This window comes from Corvus kubaryi, unplaced genomic scaffold (assembly GCF_017639235.1).
Source record: "Corvus kubaryi isolate FWS band 111438036 unplaced genomic scaffold, C.kubaryi_AGA036_p1.0 37383, whole genome shotgun sequence".
Taxonomy (NCBI): Eukaryota; Metazoa; Chordata; class Aves; order Passeriformes; family Corvidae; genus Corvus; species Corvus kubaryi.
In genome coordinates this window covers 3,435,334-3,460,819 of record NW_024581125.1, presented here as the reverse complement: position 1 = coordinate 3,460,819, position 25,486 = coordinate 3,435,334, and the positions used below count along the sequence as shown (strand labels likewise).

At 42.7% G+C, this 25,486-nt stretch overlaps 1 protein-coding gene across 1 annotated transcript in view; it reads right to left on the bottom strand.

Annotated features, from left to right (window-relative positions):
• Positions 1–25,486, bottom strand: part of ERBB4 (erb-b2 receptor tyrosine kinase 4) — a 314,498-nt gene that overhangs the window by 191,217 nt on the left and 97,795 nt on the right. Inside the window, exon 3 of the mRNA XM_042035252.1 lies at positions 4,162–4,296. Within this exon, the coding sequence (XP_041891186.1) occupies positions 4,162–4,296 (135 nt within the window). The remainder of the gene's footprint in view (positions 1–4,161; positions 4,297–25,486) is intronic.

The following is a 25,486-nucleotide window of genomic DNA, read 5'->3' as shown; positions in this document are numbered from 1 at the left end:
GTTAAGGAACTGAATCCAAAAAGTGGATGTGCTAACAGGAATAGGCTCTTGCAAAGCAAGGCTTCAGCATGCTTGGCCAATGCTTGAATTCATGGCTGATTTTTGGAAGGAGAGAAAATAGATTTTCAGCGTTGCAGCAACAATTTCGGTAACGTAAACATAAAGGGAAAATTTAGGTCCTTGGAGAGTTAAGTGCTTTTGAGATTCCCACTGCAAGGTGCTCAGCTTAAAACACCAGGCTGGCAGTGCGGAATTCAGGTAAATAGAAGAGAAGGCTGCTTTCAAATTACAACCAATGCCAAAAGCTTCAGCTACAAGATACCAGTATGGGAAGGCAGTGCAAGCAGTAAATATTTCAGTGTGTGAGTCAAAATGCCAGGCACAGCATGGCACAGCACAGAGGCTGTGTCCTGGGAGAGCTGAAGCACGGGTGGTCCCTGGTTCAGGGTTTGTTTATCCAAGTGCTGCACTGGCAGGCACTGCCTCTGTGCATCTGAAGGGTGACACCGTGTCATTCAGAGGCCTCCAACATGAGCTTTTCTGCATGCATTTGATCAGAAGTTGAAGAAAAAAGGAGAAGCAGCACTCAGGATTCGCATGTCTGCAGTATTTCTGTCAGCGTTTAAGACACCACGGCCTTTTCAAGTGGCTCCTTAGCACTGATGTGACAACGAACACCTGCGAAGAAGGGAATCAGAGGAGCTTTATTCCCAGAGTTCATTGGTCATATTCTCTTCTGTCTAGCACTGACGTGAATGAAGGAAGTTGCCAGAACTGGCAGATCCAAGGTATGAAACAGGCACAGAGGCAGGGGACTGATTTTACTTCTGAGCATCTTCGTTTCACTCTGCCCTTTTGTCTTCCTCCTCTGCTGATTGCATTGGAGCAGCCGGGGAAGTTCAAGTGCAATTATCCCTGAAGTCAGGCCATTATCAGCTTTTCCAGCTGGCTGGGGAAAGGAACAGCATGGGCACCTGCAGTGTCAGCTCCCTGACAGGCTGTGCCCTGAGCTCACACACACACTGGTGCCCAGGTACGCCTGGTGTGACACTGCATTCACATCAACCTGCTGCAGTCACTCTGGTCATGGCCAAAGCCCAGCAAGCATGGGGGTTCTCTGAGGGTGGACACTTGCTCTTTTGGACATGCAGACACCTCTGGAGAGGTTTTACGTCTTCTACTGATGGTTGGAAACAACACCAGTGGTGCCAAAGCACCAAACTGTTTTTGAGGCCGTTCCTGCTGGAATGGTGATGTACCAGATTCTGACACTCATGGCAGTTCACAGCCTCTGTCCCTGGAAATATTCTCTGCCAGGGACCACTACTGAGGTGCTCTCAGTGGAACAGCCCTCACAACTCCTGGGGCATAAACTACCCTCCAGTCCTGCCAGCTATGGCTAAACATGGCATGTGATGCTGCTAGCCAGGTCTTACAGGATCACACACTTCCACAGACTTCCCTAAATTACTGCTAGGATGGACTTTGCTTAGCTTCACACAGCAGATTTGGTTGCCTCACACTCCCTCCTACAAAGGTTTCTAGATAAACAGTAAAACAGCTCTTTTTAAAATATTCTGACATTGGGATATTCTCAGTAATGCCAAGCAACATGTACTTCTGTAGTTGCAGTGGATTTAGCCAAGATTTCCATTGGATAGGAGACACCTGAGACTTAAACAGTAAATACATACATGTGCTGGATCCAGAAAAGCATGAGTCACAGTTTGTGCAGAAAAGAACTTTGTAGTGCACTGAGCATCATTTGCAGCAGTGGAGAAAAGCAAGGTTGGGCACAGCAAGCACTCAGGCTCCCTAGCAGGTTGTGAAAAGTGACATGTGAGCCAAAATTGAGAAGCATATACCTTATTTAATGACATTCTACACCAATTTCCAGGGTTAAAATTCAATGCTCATTTCTCCAAGTCCTATGTGTGTGCATAGTACATGCATGCACCCACACACAGACAGGTATTTAATTACCAGCTATTTTAAATGGTGATTTCTGTACCTGAGTTCTTTGTTATCCAAAGTCTTAGGACCTTTATAAGTATTTGTTGGCTTTTTGTATAATGGGGTTTATATTTTCACCTATGTAAGCTGTGAAGACAGAAATGGTTTGGATTAGCTAATTTAATCAAATTTCACAGGACTCATGAATTGTATTGAGATGGGATTGAGTTTTTCAGAGGAGAATTATTAAATTAAATCAATTTATTAATTATTAAATTAAATAAAGTCCAGTTGCGCACTGCTTCATCCCAAGTAAAGAAAAATAGAGTAAAATTTGGGTGGCTATCTTAATGAAGCTGCCTTGGTACATAGCTCTCAATCATCATTGAAATAATGCTGTTTATCTTATTTATCAAGCGCATATGGCAAAGCACAAATTATTCCTTCCCTATGTTTCAAAACAAATCAAAAGGAATCAAAAAACATTTGAAGAAAACTGGACTTTGCTACAGGCGTTCTTTCATCTAGCTGTGTGTGGGAGCTAATATTTGCCTTCTTTGCTTTCAGGGTGTGATTCTAAAAGTACTCAGAATGGATCTTGTTACAGTTCCTCTGGAGTCACAAGTAAAGCTTCTGTTAGCTCAAAAAGATAGTATTGATGCTGGCTGCTTTTTTAAAAGAGCAGAAGCATTTGTCTTGAAGAACTGGGAAAGGTTAAAAGAAAACCCAATAACAGAACAAAACAGAGTAAGAACCAAGTCTTTTTCTTGAAGTAATGACTCATAAAAGTGTACAGGCATTCCCTCACCTTCAAAGGTTTCATCAGTTCTGCCTAGAACTGATGATCAGCAGTGATGAGGGTTTTTAAAATGCAAATAAGAGAGTTGGCTACATTACAACTATGTCAGGTTTCCAGCCAGAAGGCAGAAGTGATGAGGCTCAGCTCAGGAGCTGGGACGTCGAGGAGCAGTGCAGCTTGGCAGGCTCCTGGAGAAAGCCTTATCTCAAGTACCTGTGCTCTGGTATTAAGGGGAGCAGATGAGCAAGTCAGCCTTCTATAAAATCTATTTCACCACAAAAAAAAAGCACCTAGTTAAAAACAAGTTGCTGCTTAGAAATTATTGGGACTCATCAAATGGTCCCTACCCAGAGTCTCAAGTTTTTTTTTTTCCCCTGAGTTCCCAGCACACAACAGAAGAAATTAATTGTTTCTTGGCTGTAGTGAAAGTTAGAGAGGCCATCAGTCATTTACACATCCTCAAGGGACACCTTCAGATATAGAAAGCAATACAGAATGTCCTTATATCCAGAATGCTCAGAACAACATATCTGCTGTGGTGCCACCTTTGACACCTGATACAAACTTCTTCCCAGCCTGTCTTGGAATTTCAGTGTTGGTACATCCTAAGGGTACTGTTTAATCGCACAGCATTCATTCTGAATGCACTTTAGTCCATTATAGAATATTTTGCTTAAACACTCTGTATCCCTGTCACCACCATTCACTACAATTCGTTATTGCTGCAAGAATCATAAGAGTGATTCACTGAAGGTGAACAATTCTAGGGAAGGGAAATAGAGAAACTCTAGGTACACAGATATTTCACGTTTGGAACAGAAACCATTAAAATAAAGAGAATGTAGTAAAAAAACAGAGAATTATTGGTTATATTGTGAAGAACACCCCATCCTCTGCAAATTCTCTCTCTCTCTTCAGGGATATACACACAACACAACAGGATAACTATTTCTTTGAGGTTCCCTTCTCGTCTAAAGTCAGAATATCCGTAAGCTTGTACCGTAATTACTCCAGCAGCTAATTATGATGACAGAGACAGACCGTTGTGACTCAAGGACCAGCCTGAGCAGCAGGAACAAATGCAAAGCAAACAAGAACGTCTGTGCTTCTGCAGCACCACAGTGGCTTTAGCAATAAAGAAGAAAAAGAAAATGCAGAAGAGAGAAAGCAGATGAGAGAAAATTCAGAGAATCTATGATGTTCACAAATACCCTCTACAGACACTGTTTTTGAGAACAGACTAAGTGGTCCTCCAAGCAGTAGACAAACTTAGAAAAATGCAGGGAACAATGAAAGGAAAATTTACCAATATAATTCTCCGTAACAGAGGATCAGGGAAAACCTGTGGCCATATTTATCCTGTTTCATGCTGAGGGGATGACAAGGCTGAGAATAAAAGCAGTACTTACATCCTGAGCTGCCATTCGTCGGAACCAGAGTGAAGTTGGAGGCCCAGGGGTTACGCACGATGTCTTGCCAGTGAATGGTGTCTGCAAAGCAGAGAAATTTGTTCTGGCCAACATACACCCCTCCATTCAGTATCTCTGTGCAGAAGAACAAGAGAATAAATACTTGTAAGACTTCAGACAGCTGATTAAATCTATTGCTAAATGTGTATTGGAGAGAGGGCATGAAATTTAAATGCAAAAAAAAATTTCTCACTGTAATCTGATTTAATAATCTGAAAACTGGAGGACAAGCAGCTCACAGTATTTGTAAACAGGAACCCTTTATTCACATGCAGAAGGAACCTGACGAAGACTGACACACAGTTGTTTACCTTTTGTTCCAGTGGGATCATGTATGGAACAATTCTGCATTTTGTGGGTAAAACAACCTTCAACACTTAGCTGACTTTAAGAACACAAACAATCAATCACACTATACTGCATTTAATTAATTTGCAGAAATGCTTAAAACCTATAATAAAGAACCATGCTGTGCTGAGCCCACAAGACACGAGAAGGGGCCCATCAGCATGAGGTCTGGAGAAGATGTTAATTGCAGCCTGTGCTGCTGTAATACCATCATCCAAAACACCCAACTACTCCATAGCAATGGTCCAAATCTCAAACACTATGATCCAAAACTCCTATTGACAGGCCTTGCTGGAAGCTTTGTGCTGGGAGATGGTTTTTAAACAGGTGAAAGTTTTGTGGTTCTTAGGTTGTGGGGCTTTTGTGTGTTTTTTTGGGTTTTCTTTTTATTTTTGTATTTATAGCAGTTTGTTGAAAAAAGAAACACTTTGTTGCCCTGTCTCTAAAGACTTGATTCGTCAAGTCTCAACAAGAAAATGATCTTACAGTTGTTGGTTGTAGCACCAGGGTTTCCTCTGGAGCAAAAATTTTTTTTTTTACCCTCTAAACTCTTATTCAAATTCACAATTCCTCTACTTAACCTGTCTCTTTTATTTCCAAAGCAGGAGAAAATGCATGTGACTTTCATGAAAGTTAACAGCATCTACGAGTCTAAAACCTTCAGTGTCAGAGATTCAAGCCTCAGCAGAGGAATGTTGAAGGTCACTTACTAATGGCACCTCGGAATGGCATTAAGTGCTGCTATAGAGCCAAGAGTGCCACATTTCTCACAGAGACATGGAGAGTAATTCCTGACTGTGGTAGCAGCAATGATTAAGGTGGTCTGATAGTCCTCATACGCCAGGAAAACCTTTAAAAGCTGTAGTGGCAATGCAAACATTTACACACACCAAGCAACAATTACTGCATTTTATTTCTTTTCTAAATTTCAGGGTTTACAGGCCACAGCATGTAAATGAGGCAGCCCCCAATCAAGGAATGTATTAAATAAAGGATCATCTGTAAATACATCTTTCTGCCATATTAATCAGTATTAGTGTTTCTTAGAAACCTCTGGTTTAAAAGCTTGGCTTTTCATTGAAAAGGGGCTTATAAATGAAAACAGTGATAATAATCTTACACAGAAAAAGAGTCCAGATTAGACATATAGCAATGATCTGTCTGTATGATAGCCTTATGATCACAGAAAAAAACCATACATCATCTGTTAACAATTTTGCTCTGGGGAGAAAGGGGGACTTCAAAGAAGAACACCCGAAATCATGATTAGTGATCATTTCTCTGTGTTGTCCCAGCTACACCGGATTACCTAATCCATTATGGCCCAGATTTTGATTAAAGATAACATAAAAACAATTTAAAAACCTGTAAAATCTGCATTTATAGCTTCTTAAACACACACACAATTCTACATAGTTCCTCTATCAGTTGGCACACTGAACTGGCATAATTTCTGGGTTTCAGAGCATCCTCTCATGACAATACCTATCCAAGTTTCTTTCCTGCTAGGAACTTCGATGCATTCTTGTATAGCAGGACCTCAAACTAAAAGTAATTTTAATAGTTTCAGTTTGTGGAGAAGAACTTTTTTTCAGCATAAAGGTAACCAGAAAGCTATACTTCAGGGAAGCCAACACCTCCCACAGTGATTTACTAAAAGTAACCACAAAAAATGCTCTGACTTGCCTTATCACTGAATAGCAAGTGCTGTTTCTGCTGCTTTTTCCCAAAAATGGGATACAGTACCTTCATTTGCCCTGCACTGCACCATTTTTCACTGGTGACAGAATTAAAGTTTCCAGGTTACTGACGTGCTGAGGTGCAAATAAACCTGAGTAATATCAAAGGTGGGCTCTTGTCGATATTAAGTAAAACAGAGTTCAGAGTTTAGTATAATCTTTAGAGCACTTGCATTTGACTCTCCCTGCTCTCTGGGACCCAGACTCATTTCCACTCCACCTTCCCAATCCAACCTGCTATCCTACTTTTCTTTACACCAAGTCCTCAACATGTGTAAATCAGCACAGATGCATTGGCTTCACTGACTTAAACTCAAAATGCATTTTGCACTTCTTTGCCCTCTCTTAGCAAGAACAATGCCTGGGAAGAGCTAATAAACCCTGTTACATGTTAAGCAAATGAAGCACAACTGTAATCAATATACAATAGAGCTGCTGTAAAATGAACTCATCATCATAAAGTCATCATCTCATTTTAATTTACAGCCCTGAAAGTGAGAGATAAAGTTAAACAATGAACAGGAAGAGAAAGGCAGGATCTCTGCCTGTGCAGGTGAGCTAGTAATGGAAGCCAGGCAAAAGGAGGTTTCTTCTCATGTGTGCAACACCTGAGGTGCCTCTTTGCTAAACTCTTTCCAATGTTGGAGCAGAAGAGAGAATGCCAAGTCCCTGAGCGAATTTGTGAACAAAGAAGCCAGTTCCAGACAAAGAATCCCCAAACCTGCTCAAACATATTTTAAATACCATTTGAGGGTGAGTATTTTTGGCTTCTAAAACAATTTTTTGTGACATTGGAAAACTGTTAATCCAAGTATGACTCCGCTAGCAGCAAGTGCTATCCTTGGGCTTCCACCCTGCTCAGGGACATCAAGGTACAAAAGGGGATTTTGAAGCCCAAGACCCCCTTGCTTTCTCTGGGATAAGAGTTCCTAGAGGTGCCAGACAGCTTTGGACATCTCTCTGGGAGGTGTCCCACTTTAGAGTACCACGATCTCACATTTTGGCACCAGGGCTGCAGCCCATGCCCTGAGCAAAGGAGTAGCACCAAGGGCTTTTGTCACTTGATTCTGAAGAGAATGACAAATCTTATCATCTTCCTTATTGTAACTACTCTACTGGTCTAAAAGCAGTATAATTCTGCAACCAAAGTTATATGAAAATAAATCAGCATGTGTCCTTGCCACTGACTTCTGTGATTATTTTGCTTATTACTGTCAAATTATTGTGGGGAACTTACATCTGCATATTATTAAAATTCTCTTAAATGGTTATTTACTCAGGAAGCTAAATCAGAAATGTGTTATCTGTTGTTATAGCTGCTATTTTCTTGCTTTCATTAGCCTAGTGAATCATTCCCACAGACTGTGGTAACCTATCATACAATACTAACAGGAGAAATGGAAACATACAGGTCTCTGGCAACCAAGAAACACAAGCACCTCACACTAAAGGGCCAGGAACACAGACATGTACATCACACACGGTTCATACTTAGCCTGCCAAGTCCAAAAAGGTACTCAGAGTCTGATTGGGGTCACTGAAAACACATTATCAGCCACCTGAAGGATACGATCTTGCAAATAAGGCAAAGGGACCCTGGCTCTGCAAGGGCAGTGTCTGCTTAGACCAGAAAGGGAAACTACTTTTCTTCCATCTGTTAAAAGGGCATTTTATTGAGCTGACATTTTTTTGTGTACAGTGTAATCCCTCATGGTCTGCTATTCAATTTCTAATGTGGGTTAAATTGGCAAAACACGTTCTCATTCTGTAATGTATCCTGGAGTGAAAGTTACTCATGTATGTTTATATGCAGTGGGGGTTGTAAACGTCTATTTAGCTCTAGAATCTGTTTCCAAAATTGTTACAGAATTGGTTATAAAACGGCTATTGCTATTCAAGGTTGCAAATTAAAAGCTCTTCTCTGGTGATACAAAACCAGCTGGCACGATGAACTCGAAGATGGCATGGTGAGAGGGAAAAGAACTAGCTCTGAAGTGGGCAGGGAAAGGGTAGGGAGTTAATTAGGAAAAACTGTGGGGCATGTCCACTCTAACCACTTCAAAAGCAAACCAGAATATATCTCACACCTTTCCAGCTGACTGGCTGTGAAGGAAGCAGCTGTCTTTTACACCACACCACATACAGGTATATCCTGCATGTATGTATTATATAACACATGTTGACGACACCTGAATTTCCAAGGTCAGCTTCACTAGAGCTGAAGCACCTTTGCAGGTTGACAGTGCTGCATCTTCACCATAAGCACCCCAGTGACGGGGATCTCTTCTCCTATTTAACCCAAGATGCTGAATAAATTATCTGAAAACAGCTTTGGCCTGGAAATTTCATGCCAAACCAAGTCTTTTGATCCCTCAGCACAGTTCACTGCTGATGACCCACTGGGAAAGCACTTCAGGTCCATCATTAATAAGCTCTGTCTTAAAGGGTAATGAGAACTGGGTGCTTTAGGAGACAATAGCTCATCCATCATCAATCAAGATCTGAAGTTTTTATACAGATGATTTAAGAAGAGTTGGACTGTGCAAAATTGAAATGTCACATTTGTATTGCGAGATGGGGGGAGTTTGGTAATGAAAATGAGAGTTTTAACCTTCTCCATTTCAGCTCAATGACCACACTCAAAAGCTCATGGATGTGGAATCTGTGTCCCAACTAGAAGCCCCAGACAGCCTTCGATCTCAATTACACAATTTCAAGTACAGTTTATTTGGGTCATTAGCTGGAAGTCAGTTTCAAGGCTTGATGGTAACAGCAAGATATTCTTTTTTTCTATCAAAAGCAATCAGTGTTATGTGCAGCCTGTGGGTTTGTACTTCCAACTGCTCAATAATTACAAACATTGAGTTGTAGAACCTGAGCATAAATCTTCTAATTCTAGCCCCTTCTTTTGCTGCTTAAGTAAAAATGTATCGTTTGATTACCTTTCACTGAGTTGGATGGGGTACTCTCATCACCACAGAGATGTGTGAAGAGAGGCTCACAGGGTTCTTGCAACCATTCAGCTACTTCATTAGAGGACAACAGGCTCTGGGCCACTCTTTTTTAGCCATCTCCCCAAAGGGAATATCTGTTTCATGAACAGGTTCAGCCAGAGTACACATTTGTACTTGGATTATTCCTCTGTCTGTGCATGCCTTGAATTCTTCCTTCTCATGGCCATATTAAAGTAAGACACCAAATCATTTACCAGATTAACGCTGTAAAAGGAAAAAATGCTGCAAAATATCCAGCCCTTTGGGATGAACACCCTAGAGTTACAAGGTTTGTTCCATGATCACCTTTTTCTTTGGGAAGTGCCTGTATGTGTGTGCAAGTCTGCATCAGGCTACTGGACACCATTTCACCCTGCACCCTGAGGCCACTGGGCACAAGATGCAGACACATGGCCCCAGAGGGTTCTGTGCATGGACAAAGTGATCCAAAATACTACAGAAGAGAGTAGCAACAGCTGAACCCAACGAGTAACACAAAACCCCTCCACCCATCCAAATGGAAGAAAACACTTGGGTGTGAACTCAGTTTAAGATGTGCTTCTGCTCCTCAGAAACAGTCCTGCTCTGAAGGGTAATTGGCTTTTTTACTCAATACACTTGGCTTGTGCTAAAGGAAATGGTCTCTGTCTCTAATCCTGCTAGATTCACTGATCTGAGTGGTTTCTCCATTTAAACCACCTTCCAGTGACCACAGCAGCTTCTGCCTACCTGGATCTTGTTTCTCTGAAGTACCCAGGCCCAGGTTTACATTTAAATCATTCCCTTCCCCTCCACTCTGGTGTAGGCTTTCTGCTCTGTAATAATTACGCTGCTTTGATGAGGGAGATTCAAATCAAGGTTACTTTTGTTAACCACACCCCTGCCATCAGCATTACATGTCCTTGATGTTAAATAACCAGGCAGACAAAACACTGTCTGACCAGCCCCAGCTCTGCCATTTCCTTTGCAGATGGTAACTGCAGGAACAGCACTACCAGTTTACAGCTTTACCCACCTCATTCTTTTCCCATCATAAGCTTTTGAAAAGCTGTTTGACCCTGTTGACTTTGCAGGTGAGGAGCCTTCCTGTAATATATTGGCTCTGTTACAGGGATATTAATTTTCAGGACGAGATGCTAATTGCCTCCCTTTGTCCAGTCAAATTCTGAACCTGGTGTTAGAAGCCAAGTGCCTTGAGTTACTGTTTACTCAATATAATTCATGGGGTTGACAGGTACATTAACAGATATAAACCTTACAACTGGAACAATCCAAGGGGCTTCCTGTGTGTTTCTCCAAGTCAAGGTAAGAGGCAGAACAAGCCTAAAGAAATGATGACTGGAGAGGGGGGACCTCTAATTGCAGCCTGTCTCTACCTAAAGGAAGACTATAGAGGAACACAGACTCTTCTCAGAAGTGCCGAAGGATGAGAGGCAACAGGCACCAGCTGCAACATGGGAAACTCTGATTAGAGTTCAGAAAAATATTGTTCCCAGAAAGAGAATTGGTGCTATCTCCATCTCTAGAGATTCTAATAAGCAATGCACAAACTGATCCTTGTCTGAAGTTACCTTGATCTTAGCAGAAGATTGGACCAGATGACCTCCAGATACTCTTTTCAAACCAAATTATTTTGTCCTTCTACAATTATTAATCATCTACTACCATAGTACTCACAACACTCCATTAGCAATCCATTCTCTCAATTTTTATGAAAGTATACTTAATTTTAAACTTTTATCTACTGGTAAGCATTTGATGATACAAAACGCCCACCTGGAAGATATTTAAAAAGCACGTCACGTGCATGTATAAAGAAATGCTCCAGTATTTGAAATACAGAACCTATGTCACTGTCACTGTCCCCCATTTCGTGCAAAGGGGACATCTGGACTAAGATGAATGAAAAAACTGCTGCCCTTCAATCTTCTGATTTTTGGTAGCAAAAAGAAAATTGTATTCCTTTAAGTCACTGCAGTGAATCAGTGATGAGTTTCAAATTACTGTCTAGGGAGAGAGTGACACATCACTGGCTCACCCCAGAAGACATTCTTGAGCTCAGTAAGAGCAGCAATATGCCAACAGCCAGGAATGAGCACTCATTTCATTCACAGCAACCATGACTTGATCCTCAGGTGTCCCAGACCTCCCTGATGGGGGTACCTGTGTCCCAGTTACAGGAGCACACTCATGATGAGGTGAGCTGGCTCTGCAGGCTACTGGTGTGTGCCTCTTCAGAGTCCTTTGATGACACACCACTCCTGGGCAGTGCTTACCTTCCAGTTGTTCAAGAAAACACACCTCCGAGTATGGATTTCAGCTGTGGACATCTGAGTATTCAAGCATGATTAAAACCTTCTGAATTCAAACCAAATCATCTTTCCTCTGCCCTGTTCACAAAAGGAGCAGAAGGGGTGGTGATGTGTTGTTCAGCGGGTGCACCAACAGGGCAAAGTCTCCTTGGTGTCCCAGCAGGCTCCAGGAAGCCTGGAGGCTCTGACGGATACCCCAGTACCGGAATTTTTTTCTGCTGTCTGGTTATCTTTAACAGTGAGCATCCTATCAGACATAATCTGGTGTAATGACCCAAAGCAGCTGTATCAGCGCTTGCCTTGCCTGTGTCTTTCACAACATGACCCTTGTTTTCTGCATCAGGCACCCTCCAAATTTGTTCAGTGAAGGCTGAGCAGACCTTGGTGTCAGTTTGTGTGCCCTCTTGAAATGCTACCTATGCCCTATAGTGTCACACTGATCAGCTGACACACAACCAAGCCGCCCTTCCTGACTCACCACCATTGTTTCACATTCATTTTTCCTCATAACTTCTCCAGGGCTTTTGCTGTGATTGAAATGTTTCTCCAGGTGAGGGGCTTCTGCTCCTGAGGGGCAGTGTGTTTACTTGCCGGCCCTACAACAACATGAGTTACTACCAGCAGAGTTTCCTAGTGCCTCCACGTCATTTCCACCGGCTGCAGATTCCTCCACAAACTCTTCAGTGAGCCACCAGTCAAGGTTTCCAGGGAGTAAGACTGCAGAGGCATCCTTCAGCCATCCTCCTCCACCTCTGACCCGCTGTTCTGCCACTCAGAGCTCTGGTGTAAGACACAGGAACCTAAACCTTACTGTCCCTCTGCTCCAACATGGGCTCACCCCACCTCCTGCCTTCCCTGATGTCAAGGGCAGGCAGATAACATTCAAGGGAATCTGAAGAAATATGGGGAAGCAGTGGAGAGAGAGTCCTACTCTAGGACAGAAAAAGTGGCAACTCATGTTCGGGTTCACGTAATAGCTACGAGGTCCATTGAGCCAAACAGAACTCATAAAGAAACCACCTCTCTTCTGAAGACTATCTTACATTTCACATCATCTCTGTGGGCCAAATTTGAGAAATGGCACTGAGAGAACTTGCTTTTATTTCTTCCCCTTCTTTGTTTTCACAAAATTTTCTCCTCACAGGATATTCATCTCATTTCTTCAGCCAGGATGAGGCTGCATTCTTTGACTGATTCACTTTTCTGTTGCCAAGACAGACCCAAGCATTTTAAAAGCCTCTCCTTGTCAGGACATATGCTATATAATAATTTGATCAAATGATTGTGTAATGTTTCATGTATGCTGATGGCAGCTCTCAGTTTATCCCTTCCATCAGCTGAGATACGTAACTGTGAGACTGCCATGTCCCTGTTCTCCTGGCATCAGCTCTTTCTATGAGACTAAATTCTGCATGGCAGTTTGTCTGGCATTTCTGCTGCATCCAGGCCTGCCTTCCACAGGGAAGTCAAGCGGCAGTAGGAACAGAAACCTCAGCAGGGCCAGGGGCATCTGAATGCAGCAGGACTTCCCTGCAGTCCCCCCAGGAGCTTCAGCTCTGGCATTATCTGGTGGTGTACTTTCCAACTCTTTTCATACAGCCCCTGACAAACCAAGCAGGCTGCTTTCTATCCCAGGCACATCTGGCACTCAGGCCTTAAACTTGGCAAACAGACTGATGGCCTTCTGTCATCAGTGCAAGTGCCTCAAGTACATCCTGATTGGCATCAACATGCAGAAATTCCTTCTCTCTGAAAAAAATAGTCAAGATCTGGATGTAGTGGTACTTTACTCCATTTTCTGAAAGGCTGGAAAAAATTACTGGCTCCATAGAGCCCTTCTCTTTCAAAACTGTCATAATGTGGCTTGGAATAATCCTGGAAGGGTGCCCAAACCCACGTCCAGCTGCATCCTGAGTTTTAGTACAAGTATTTGCATTCAGGCTGGTAATTGGCATGCAGCTGGTTTTATGCCAGCTCCAGCAATTGCATAACCCAACTAATCTTTTCTCTGGGCTCGAAAGGGGAGTCTGTGTCTGCTGAGCTTAAAATTTCTGGATGGGATCTGTTCAAGTATGCTCTCACATTTCTATGCCACGCTGTTAACCTCTCCTGAGATACAGTGCCAACTCTTCAAAGAGGAATTTTAATTGAAATTTGTCAGAGGTAGGAAGTGCCGCTGCATTCCCTGGCTCTCCTGTGCTGAAACTGGGCAAATGACATGAAAATCCTCCTCCTGCACAGACGACTCTGGAGGGACTCTTCCTTGGCTCCTACAATTTGTAAGACCTTGGATTGCACCTGTCCTCCCAGTGCTGAGTCTGGGAACAGCCAGATAACCAAAAGAAGGCCTGTAAACTGAGGAACATGCATGTTAATCACAGTAATCAGTAAGGCCTTCTTTTTAAGTTCATGCGTTTGAGAAGGTCTGAGCCTCTACTAGCCCAACTCCTATTTTTTCCCCTTTAACTGCTATAATTGCTAAGAGGTCACTGTCAGTCCTGCTTCTTGCTTTTGAATGCACATTTCAAACAGGTTTCAGATCTGATGGGGTGTCAGGGAGCCTGTCCATGCTGCTGAGCCACAGACCCTGTGGTAACACAGGTAACCGGTCCTGGTAACAGTTCTCCATCCCCCAAGCTCACATGCTCTCTGGGATAGTCATATTCGACCACACCTTTTTGACCTTATTATGGCCATTTTCTGTGCATCTGTCCTAATGTAATAGTGAAGCCACTAAAATGTGGCTGCTATGTAAAAGAAATCCAGAATTCTGGCCAATTTTCTTTAAACTATTAACCTTGAACCAGATACTCAGGTGAGGCAAATAAGCACATGTGAATTAATGCCAAAATAAGCCCTTTGGATACAGGGAGCTAAAGCAATGAGTGACAAAGTCCTAAGCAGAAGAGATAGTTCAGGTTGAGTTCATTCACTGTTTTAAGACCACCATCACTCTCCTCAAGTGTTCCCTAGTTCTTCTGCCTGCTCTTAAATAGGAGCCCTTCTCATCTTCCACCAATCCTAATTTTAGCAACATCTCACCCTCCGTTCTGTCTTTTTAAAAGCAACAATGAAAACCCTCTTCTTTCTTTCCTTCCATCAATATTTTGATGGTTACAAACATTCTCCCAAGACACTCCTTTCTTCCCCCAGCAGAGGAATTGCAGTGAACCCAAACTGCTCTCAGTGATGCTGCAGTAGATCAGGAGAGATGCTGTGGCCTGTTGTGACATGGAAGTAAAACTGCAGTGAGATCTATGTCTCTGCTAACAGGACATACTCAGCTCTCAGTAGCGGCATTTTCTGACCCATTCCTGCTCTGTATCCAGGAGTGTGGGTTGCCTTCCTGGTCATATTTGATAGCAGAATATATATTCTTCCTGGCAAAAGGGTCAGTTTGCTTCCAGTGTTTTACTGCAGTTAAACCAGCCCAAACACTTTCTTTCTGCAGGCAGCAAATGTGTGGTTTGTCCTTGTCTACACTCCTGCTAAACTGCAGCTGGCACTGATTGATGGTGTTTGTTTCAGTGAGATCATTTTTAATAATGTAGACAACAGGAGGGAAGATCAAGTGCCCTGACCCACCAAATCTGCTGTACTAACTGCTATCCTTAGCAATAAGAACAATTCTTGGTAATTTTTTTGCCAAAGGCCTTCCCAAATATCCCTACACAAGAGAGTGAAAACAGTTAAACAGCCCACGGGGTGTGAGCAGAGTCACTGAGGGGGAACCAAAGCAACTCGTCTCCCAGCCTCAGGGCTCAGCTAAGTCAGGTTCTCACCTGAATCTCTTCCCCTGCACTGCCCAAAGTTACCTTTATGGCTTCTCTTACTGCGGCTTTTAAGATCAAAAATTATAAACAAATAATTCTACTAGATCTCCTGAATGATAATTTCATTCTGAGGCCACGAAGCACCATGCCCAGAACTTAAAAAAATGTTGGTAAAGGGATGGGAATATTCATCCAATCCAATACAGGGAGGGATGGTGTTCTTGAATTATAGTAACTCTTTATCTGTCTTTAATAACCTGTCTTTCTCTTGAGCTTCAGGTGTCCTTGTTCAAATTGCATAGGCAGTGTAAGGCTACAGAAGTTATAAACCTGACTATGCCTGGTCTTCAAAGGCTACAAAACATCTGTTGGCTGGCAAGAGCAATTAATTAGAAAAACTGAAAAGATGGTTCCTTTTTACAAAGGCTTGGATAAAGCAGGGGAGGGGGAGGAGACTCCAGGAAAGTGAAGCTTGGTGAAGGCCTGTAAGCTGTGTGCCTCTGGGCAAATTCCCAAGGCTGAAATCTCAAGGAATTTAATGCTTCTTAATTCCACAGGATCTTTAATTACAGCCAATAGAAAGCAATGAGAAGTGATGCCAATGTTTAAATGAAAATAAAGATAATAAAAAGCCTGTCAGATTTACCAGCCAGTCTCCCAGACACAGTCCCACACACGCTGAGCACCTCGGTGGGTGCTCAGAGAAAATAATCAATTCCATGAACACAGTGACAGGAGAAGAAAATAAAAAGGCTACCAAATCACCCTCCCCACACCTTCTTAAAAGCTGTCTCCTCATTTTGTCTGAGTGATCTCTAGAAACGATGGTGCTGGTACATGTGCATTTTGGAAAGAGCTCATACTCTCACATGAATTGGACCAACATCCACTTAAAACCCATCCTGGTAATTAAGGACTTAATTACAAGTTTGGGCGTTTGTAAGACACTTTTTTTTTGAAAGCAAAGCTAACCCTTCTAACCCTTCCAGCTTAATACCCCTCAATGGTTCAGCAAAACTCCCACTGGGGCACTGCACAGGGTGCCTGTGTGTTGCCAGCTCTGCTCTACAGTTTTTAGATGTTTGTCTATTTTTCACCCAAAAGCTGCCAGGTACTTCCAGGGGAGCTTAGGAGTGCTGAGGAATTTTTGCAAATAAGAAGCACTATTCCTCCTCTGCCTTTCCCAAGGTTAGAGAAGCAGCACTTTCATTGGGATGGGGCCAGTGCTCAGGCCTAGCACAGGTCTCAACCAAAGCAGGGCCCCAGCTGAGGATGCGCAAGAGCAGAAAAGCATCATCTCCCACAGTATGCATCTCTCCTGTGACTTTGCCTTGTGTCAAAATGTCTGGGAAGGGCTAGGCTGGTTCACTGGGGAAGAAGAATTGGGTGACAGCAAGAATTTGGACAAGCAAGCTCAGCTCAGGCTCCTCTCCCTGCCCCAAGCCCTTCCACCGGCAGGAGTGTCAGCTCAGCCCGAGCCAGCTCCAGCCTTGCCCCTTCCCGTAATGTGAACAAAGGAGAAAATGGCCTTGACTGCATGCCAGCACTTGGCACAAGAGGGACAAAGTGCCCAGGGCTCCAGAAGCCACTCTGAGATCTCTGGATTCACACTTTCACCAGTCTGGGATGTGAAATATTATCTCTGGGCAGCTCTAAGAGTGCCCTGGCAGCATCGCCAGGATCCAACAGACCGTGCCACAGGTGCTGACACCTCTCTTGCAGTTGCTCTTCTGCACCTGCTCCTGAGTTATGGAAGAGGTGCTTAAGTCCAAGCAGGTCTGAACCTGAACTTTGAGTTTAGCTGCCTAACTCTGACACAGAGATGATAGCTGGTTCAGCAGAGGAATGCAAGCACCAGACACCAGCTGCTTCTCCTGAGCACAGCAGTGCCAGCAGGCCACAGTAGCACCCTCACTGTAAATTTAAATTAAATCTGCCAGATGCATATTAGGGACTCAGAGGGATCTAAAGAAATCTCAGTTAAGAAAAAAGCCCCATAAAACCCCATTGTACTCTTTTACAATAAGACAGAGGAAGAATATGGCCACCCATCAAATACACAGGAGAACAACCTTATGATAATAAACAACCACCTATAATTAAAAATTAAGGATTTTTTTCTTCAGTGATTTTGATTCCTTTTCAGAAACAATTAACCTTTCCTAGCATATGAAATGTTTCTGCCAGACAAGAACAAACAGAAGACTAAATATGTCTCAAGGCTGAAAAAAAATCTGATCTTCTGTGCAGTCATGGGGTTCCTGCAAATTTTACCTTTAAACCCATAACTCAGTTTTATATTTACTTTGTTAATTAAAACTGAGATTTATTAAATTTGTATCTTAAAAATCCAATAAAGAAGAAGCCACCATAGGCAAAAGCATTTCCCTTGGTACAGCTTTTATATAGGCTATCAATCAGCCATGAACACAGATACACAACCAACTGCGCCTATCAGAAAATGATAAACCCACATCCCACTGATGGAGGGAAGTTTTGCTTATCAGCAGCATGTGCCATTATCTCACAAAATACAGAACTATGTTCCATACAGGCAACTTCAAGATGATTTTTTTTTCCCTCTGAGGTGCACTACGCTTTATTATTATTATTATTATTGTTATTGTTATTATTATTCCTCCAGTAATACCTAGCTCAGAAATTAATTCAATGCAAGTATCCTGGATGCAGAGAAGCTGGACAGTAGATAGGGCTCTATAAATAAGGGATACAAAAAGCATGCTGTTCTTTCCCTCAGAATTTTTTCCAGTAATTTTGAACTCTTCATAAATATCCAATACTCTTTGCCTGAGCAAACAAGACATTGAACTAAAAAGCAGACGTGCCCTGAGAGCTTTCATGTGCTTCCCCTGGCTGAGGGTCATGCCAAGCTTTACTCAGGGTGATTACAGTGCCTGGCTCTTGTGAAGAGCCTGTTGGGTCAGAGAGGAGGCATGGCAGAAACGGGATGGGATGTTAACATGAACTTTTTCTGTGCTTCTCTCTCACTGTTTGAAAAATGCATATTAAAGAGAGAAGAGTCTAGCTTTTGGTTCTGGATTTGCAGAGAGATGTACTGACTTGAGAAGTTTCTGTTTGTTTGTTTGTTGATACATTGTGTAATTAACCTTGTGCTTGGAACTGATGAATTGCTAGAAAACCCTGTGTATGTGTCAGCATCCTTCTAAATAAAACACATCCAGTCTTTTTTACATGGTATTGTACTAACAACCAAAGCCTGGCCTAATTATGCAAATTATTACAGTCAATATTTTGGCCTGAGTGTGGCTTTTGGTGGTGCCAAATAGGTGTAATATGTAAGGGGTGAAACTTGCAGTGAAAAATTAACTCTAGGCTTTGAGTTTCTTCACTCTCCATGCAAGTGAGATTTCTCAAAGACTACAAACATGTTTTGCTGTTGCTCTCAAATGTTTTCATGTATTTGCTGTGATTGTTTGCACATGTGAATTCCTTGTGTATCACTTAAAACCAGAAAAATCCATGTGGATGACCTGAAATGTCTCTCTTACTTTGGCCTATGAGAGTTTCCACCAAGAACCAATAATTAATACCATGAGCAGCACAAGGAGCCACCACATCCTTCAAATAACAACTAGATTTAACTCTACTGCAACAGTTTTATCATCACCTTCTGCAGAAATACCTGTTGTGTTAATTTGACTGAATTGCTCTTTAAAATATTTTCATTTGAAACAAATATAAAATAATCCTGGGTAACTTAAAAATATTTCTATCACTACTGAACTTCTTATTTGCTGAAAATCAGTGCTTACATATATTGTTAATATATTACTTACTAGTACAAAATGAAGTGACCCATTAAAGGCCAATCAAATGCTCCAAAAGGCAAATAAAAATACAAGACTCATGTGAATTTTAAAATAATCAAGGCCTTTAGAAAAATTTTAATTAATACCCAAATAACTGTCATTCCTGAACGGTTTCTTAGCCAAGATAACTTAGTTATCAGCTCCCAGCCTGGCAATTAGGAACTGGAAAAGTACTTGATTGATACAATTAAATTAATGAAGCAGCTAACACCTATAATCAAGGAGAAAAACCTAGAAAAGGCCTAGGTGGCATGTTATTATACCACAAAAGAGTTGGTTTCTTTGGATTTCAGTTTGTTTCACTTTACTAAAAGTGGCTCTTTTTATAGGCATTTCATCTCTGTATACACACAGAAGTTGAAATGCCAGATGATCAATCCCAGAGAGTTTGCAAGTTTATGGGACACGAAACTTACAGAAAATTTCAGCTGCCTCTCCCTAAAAGCCGTTGCTGACTATTTAGTGGCAATCAGTTGGCAATCCAGAATTTCAGAACCACTCAGATCTGGGGAAGATGGAGAATGCACTGGTGGGGTTAGATTTCAAAATGAGGTCACTGTAAAGTGTCCCCTCTTCTCAGTGAATTCAAATTCTCTTTCCTGACCACTCTGCACACCCCCAATCCTACAGAAGCACACAGTATTTTCATTTCTGACAGATTTTAAGCCACACCTGCTGATGTGCTACCCTGCTGCCTCTCCTCAGGGGTGGGAGCTTTCACTCATTAGGGAATATTCCAGGGCTTACTGCAATTGGCTGATAGCCAGCTTCCCACAGAGAAAGCCAGAGTAACTGGAAGATATTTCATCATACTCTGACACTCCATATTTCTCCATCACTGACAGGACCATCATCCTTCAAAAGTCCATTTCCAACTCAGCTGTGTGAGAAGAATGAAAAATCATTCCTCTAAAAAGTCTAAGCAAGGGGGAAAAAAAATATAAATAGATTGAACCTAATTTAAAAGTTGTTGGGAATGGAAAATGACGTGAGAAGACACAAGCACTAGTTTATTTAGGACAACAGCCTCTGGCATGGGCTTGAATGCCCATTTTTGGTTAAGGCAGGCAAGGGGTCTTTTCCAAAGCTTTACTTCTCTAAGGGATTCATATTGTAGAGATAACCTCGGTACAGATATGATGTCCTTTGCTCTAGCACCTGTCACATACCCCCTTTCTTGTCTTGCCAAGCTCTCAGGGGCCATGCCTGCTCTCTGGAGTAGCAAACAGAAGGCATCTGTCAAAGTGCCAGAGGTTGTCATTAAAAACAAATGGAGAAATAACAACAAAATAAAGAAACACCCAGTGCTTGGGAGCTTCTGCCAAAACCTCTCCAGTTTAAGATGTCACTATTGCTGTAACAAAAGGACTGGATGAAATGCACTTACACATGCCAGTGTTGCTACCTTCATAGATTGTTGGATCAGTTCCTGGCTGTATGAACAATTTTGTGCTCTGCTTTATTCCAAGAGTAAATACCACTGCTCAAAAAAACCCCACAACCCAAAATGTCGTAAGCTCTGCTAAAAGTATATTGTCCAAAGGATGTAAGCCCATGCCCTCTATCAAATATGTAAATCAAATATGACACCTTAGAAGTCTTTCAAATCAATTGTTACAATTTTCCTTGGTTTATTTATATCAATGAGCAGAAAGAGCAACTCGCATCTACCAAAACAGAAAGAGGGAGAGAAAATGGTATTAATGCAGGGAACTCGGAGTTCTGAAATACTCTGCATTTGTATAGCACAGACAGGGAAAACCCACAGGATGCAGTTCCAGAATGAAGCTCACCTTGATTCCTACTTCCTACAGACTGCTGGATCAAATACCATACCCATTATTTATGACTGCAGGTTTTTAGGTAATAAAAACCCCATAAAACATCCCATTTTTTCCTTCTCCCTTGTATATACACTCCTTTTGCAAAATGAGTATGTTCTCACTTCAGCCCAGGGCGATCTGCAATCCATCCCATTACCACCCAAGACAGCACATTTAAAACAGGAAAGCTACAACTACAGTATATGACACTCCTAGGCTTTTTGCTTAATACTGGTTTTGGCACAGCCATGAGGTTTCTAGGCCAGAAACCAAAACTGGCAGCAATCTGCTCATGATATTTCTGGTGCAAAGGCCACAAAGGAAAGGCATTTGGTGATAAGAACCAATCCAAGGCAATTTCTAGTACCACCAGCTCTCTCAGCATTCTTTTCATTGCATAATACACAATGATGAACAGTGAAAGAAGGCAGAGATCATGAGAAAACATTCAAAATCTACAAAAAGTAGCTTCCACACAGAATTTCCCATCTCCCTCTTAAAATTCAGATTGAATTTTATAATCCAAAGCAATTAAAATAGCCCCCTGAAAAGTCAGCAGTGCCATGAATATTGGGGGGCGGGGGGGCAGTGTATAGCCAGGGACAAATCTCATCAAAGCAAGGCTCTTGGAAAGTTTTCCCAACAGCTGAGGTACAGTGTTTTCCTGATGTTATCACTGACTGAAGGAAATACAGCTGATTGTTACTTGTAAGATGCAATTTCTTGACGAGTCACAGGCATAAGTAGTTATGGATTGCACACTGATTTTAGCCTTTCGTTAGGACTCTGTGTAAGAGGTGGCAACACGAGAAACGAGTAACTTACTGCAGCTCAGAAAGAGGTGAAACAGCTGATGCATTCAAGGAACCAGATGTTCTTGTGAGTGCTTGCAAAACTGAGTTGAAGCCATCTGGTCTCAATGCTTTGCCACTTGGAAGACATGATACTGCATTCTCAATTTCCTCTGTTGATATTGCTGATTCTGATTGAGGTTTCTTTTCCTCTGAGGGGTCATGGTGTTTTTAAGTTTCTCCCAGAAATTACACCCAGAATCAAAAGTGACACTTTCCAATGTAAAAGGAAGTTTAAATTAAAAAAAAAACAAAAAAAAACACCAAAGGGCCCATGCCTTACTCATTCCCCAAATGCCCCAAGCATTGGAAAGGGGTCATTAAGTATCAGTAACAGACCAACTTTCTCCAAACCTCAGTCTGCCTTTGCACTTCAGTTACAGGTGACGCTTTGTGGTCTTGTCACCATGAGGCTGGGGAGCAATGAACTTTGGCTCGCAAGGCCGAGGGAGCTATTTTAAGACCTTCTGCTCTGTGTCTAGGGTGCCCTTAAACACTTGTGCCTGCCAGGCCTGTCCCATAGAGGTTAGGTTGTTATCTCACACCAGATGCCTGTTTCACAGGGATTCCTCGGGTGGTGCAACACTCCCAGGGCAGCCCTATCCTTCACCTTTCCCCACACTTGCCAAGGGTTATCACCGGGTAGCAGGGCTGTGGAGCCAGCTCTGGTGGCTCACTAGGGTTGGGCTACACCTGGCCCACTAGAGGCCAGCAACGTGTGGCTTAAATCAGAGCACCATTGAAACCAGTAGCACGTGAGTGCCCTTACTTTATCAGTGCTGAGGACTTAGCATGGCACTCCAGCCCAAGGAGCCGTGCTTATTTACAGCATTGGCAAATCCTGCCCTACATCTTCAGCTTTGCCCTCCAGGCATGTTATTTCTGCCTTTCAAGGTACTCACCCTTCTCTTCGAGAGGTCACAAGTCACCACTCAGGAGAAAGAAGCTCCATCAGGATAAATGCCAACTGCCCTTTAGGGATACTTTCAGCAAAGCTGCTTTCGTGCTGGATGGTCCCTGCGTTCCTTCTGGAAGTGGTCTCTGCTGCAGGACTGCCTGATGCCACACCTGGGCACACAGGCAGTGTGAACACATGGACTATTTTCAATACACTCTGCTTGGAGCAGAGCTTTTGATTTCTGGGTCTTGGGGTTTTTTTTAGAATCAAAAGGGCTACATAAAGTAAGCGTCAACTTAATGGTTCATGAAAGCACTTTCCTGGAGAAAAAACAGTAATGTTCAGCATAACTGAACATGAAATTTTCTGCTCTGGAACAAGCTATGCATGCCAGTTTGCACAGAAAGGCCATCTAGAAGATGGAGCTGGCATAACACTGACACCTGCAAACAATCTGAACAGTCCCTTCCCCAACTGCTTTCTCTGGGCAAATTCAAGCAAATCAGGAGAAAGAATTTTTGACACTTCTGAAGGCTGCAGCATTATTATTGGAAAAATGTTCCTACCAAAATTTTTCTGTGCCCAGTTTATTCTGTTACTTCTAGTAATAGCTCATTCCCCATGTCTGGGCTTTACCTTTCAGAATTAAAGCAAAGAAAGAAGTTAGGCTTTTGTTGCTGCAGCATTCACAGCCCTCCTCCACAGTATTTCATGCAAAATTGAAGACCTTCCAAATGTGGATTCTTTCTTACTTGGAAAAATCCTACCAACAGGAAGCAGTTACTAATATTCTCTGCTGCCACCCCATTTCTGTAATGGCAGGTTGCTTGCTTTGTATTTCCTTGTAACAAGGCAGAACAAACCCCACAGCATGTCAGGACTAGAAGTGTGCCCATGCACTGGGAACATGCTGCTGCTCCCACGTGAGTGCATATTGTTTCAGGAGAGCTTTGATGACATGGTGTCAGAAATAAACCAGCAGAGAGATTGCTCCTGTCAAGTAATCACAAACACCCAATTTTAGTGCTGCAGGATGTTTCAGCTCTAACAAGGACCAAGCAGAGGGAAAGCTGTACCCGTGCAGTCTCCATCCCTGTGAAGTTCAGGAAGAACAACGTGAAATCTGAGGTGAACTGAGGCCGCTGGTGTCGGAGATTAAAGCGTTAGAATTTATGGCTTAAACATCTTCATTACGGACTTTTGCCTATTATAGCAAAACTATATAAAAGCTGGAGAGAAAACCACCAAAACCCACCTGAGTGGGGTGCTGGACTGCACGTTGATAACATAAAGTGACTCAGGTCTGGGCTTTGGGAGAAGAATACATTCACAGAGGGATCAAGCTTAGCACTTTCAGAGTGGAGACCACAGCCCCAGGGCTGTCAGCTGCCAGGCTCACACAGACCCTCCACCAAAGGCTGGGGGGAGAGAGGCTTTGGGTGTGCAGTGAAAAAGCCTCTGGTGAGAGGCAGTGAACGCCCATCCTCCACTGTGCAGATCAGCTCAGCTGTGGGGCCCCTTCATCCCAGGAAAAGCCGCATGAAGGACAGCAGAGGGGGTGACATGGCCCATCAAAGGTCTCCCCAAAGGGGTCACCAGACCCTGCACCAGAGCACTGCAACATGATGCAACACATCCACAGTGTTGCAAGCGACAGTGTCAAACTTCCCCTCCCCAGGGAAGGCATGTGGGTGTTCTCACCTGGCCCAAATGTATATTAATCCACTGAATTCTAGACTTTTTGGGAGCAGGGCTGCAGGGGACCCTCACCACCAAGAAGACCAGATGGAGGGTGTTGGGAAAGATGGAACAGGAAAACCTTGGAAATATGATTGCCTGACAAAAGATTTTGGGAATATGAAAACTACAGGCAACATCGAAATGAAAGCCACTTTTGAAATACCAGGTCTTAGTTACTGAACAACTAGAAAACAATGGTATGGCCACTGAAGTAATCCCCTCTTGATGAAACAATACCCTCTGCTTGCAAACAGGTCCAAGGGTCAGAGCAGACCCTACTAGCTCAGCAGAAGGGGTCCAAAGAGTAGTTTTTAGAAGTTAAGATGTAACACTCTATGGTAATATAAGGACTCTTATAGGCTGTATGTAAATGCTATAGGATTTGTATCTTGTATTAGATTGGTTAGTGACAATTAGAATATTCAGTACAGAAGATGATTTATTGTATTGTAACCAGGACTTCAGACATTCTCACTTCTGATTCTGATTCTCTCTCTTCTTCTCTATTCCTCTCTTCCACTTCTACTCTTACTTCCACTCTTGCTCTTACACCCTCTCTCTCTCTCTCACCTGCTTACTCTCTTGGGCCTGCTCAGAGCTGAGTCTAGCAGCTCTGAGCAGTGCCCCAATACCCACGCCCTTTACAATAAACCGACTGTGTCCCAAGACCTGCCTATAGAGATCTCCATCCGTCTCCGTCCCGACCGAACCCGCCCGTAACCTACAGAGGGGAACAATGAAAGGTTGTTGGGACCCTCGGAAGGGTGATATGTTTCTACCTAACCCATCACTCTCTCCCCCCACCCACACACACCTCTTTTTCTATTTCTTTCTCTTCTCTTCTCTTCTCTTCTCTTCTCTTCTCTTCTCTTCTCTTTTCTCTTCTTCTCTCTTTTTCTTTTCTTTTCTTTTCTTTTCTTTTCTTTTCTTTTCTTTT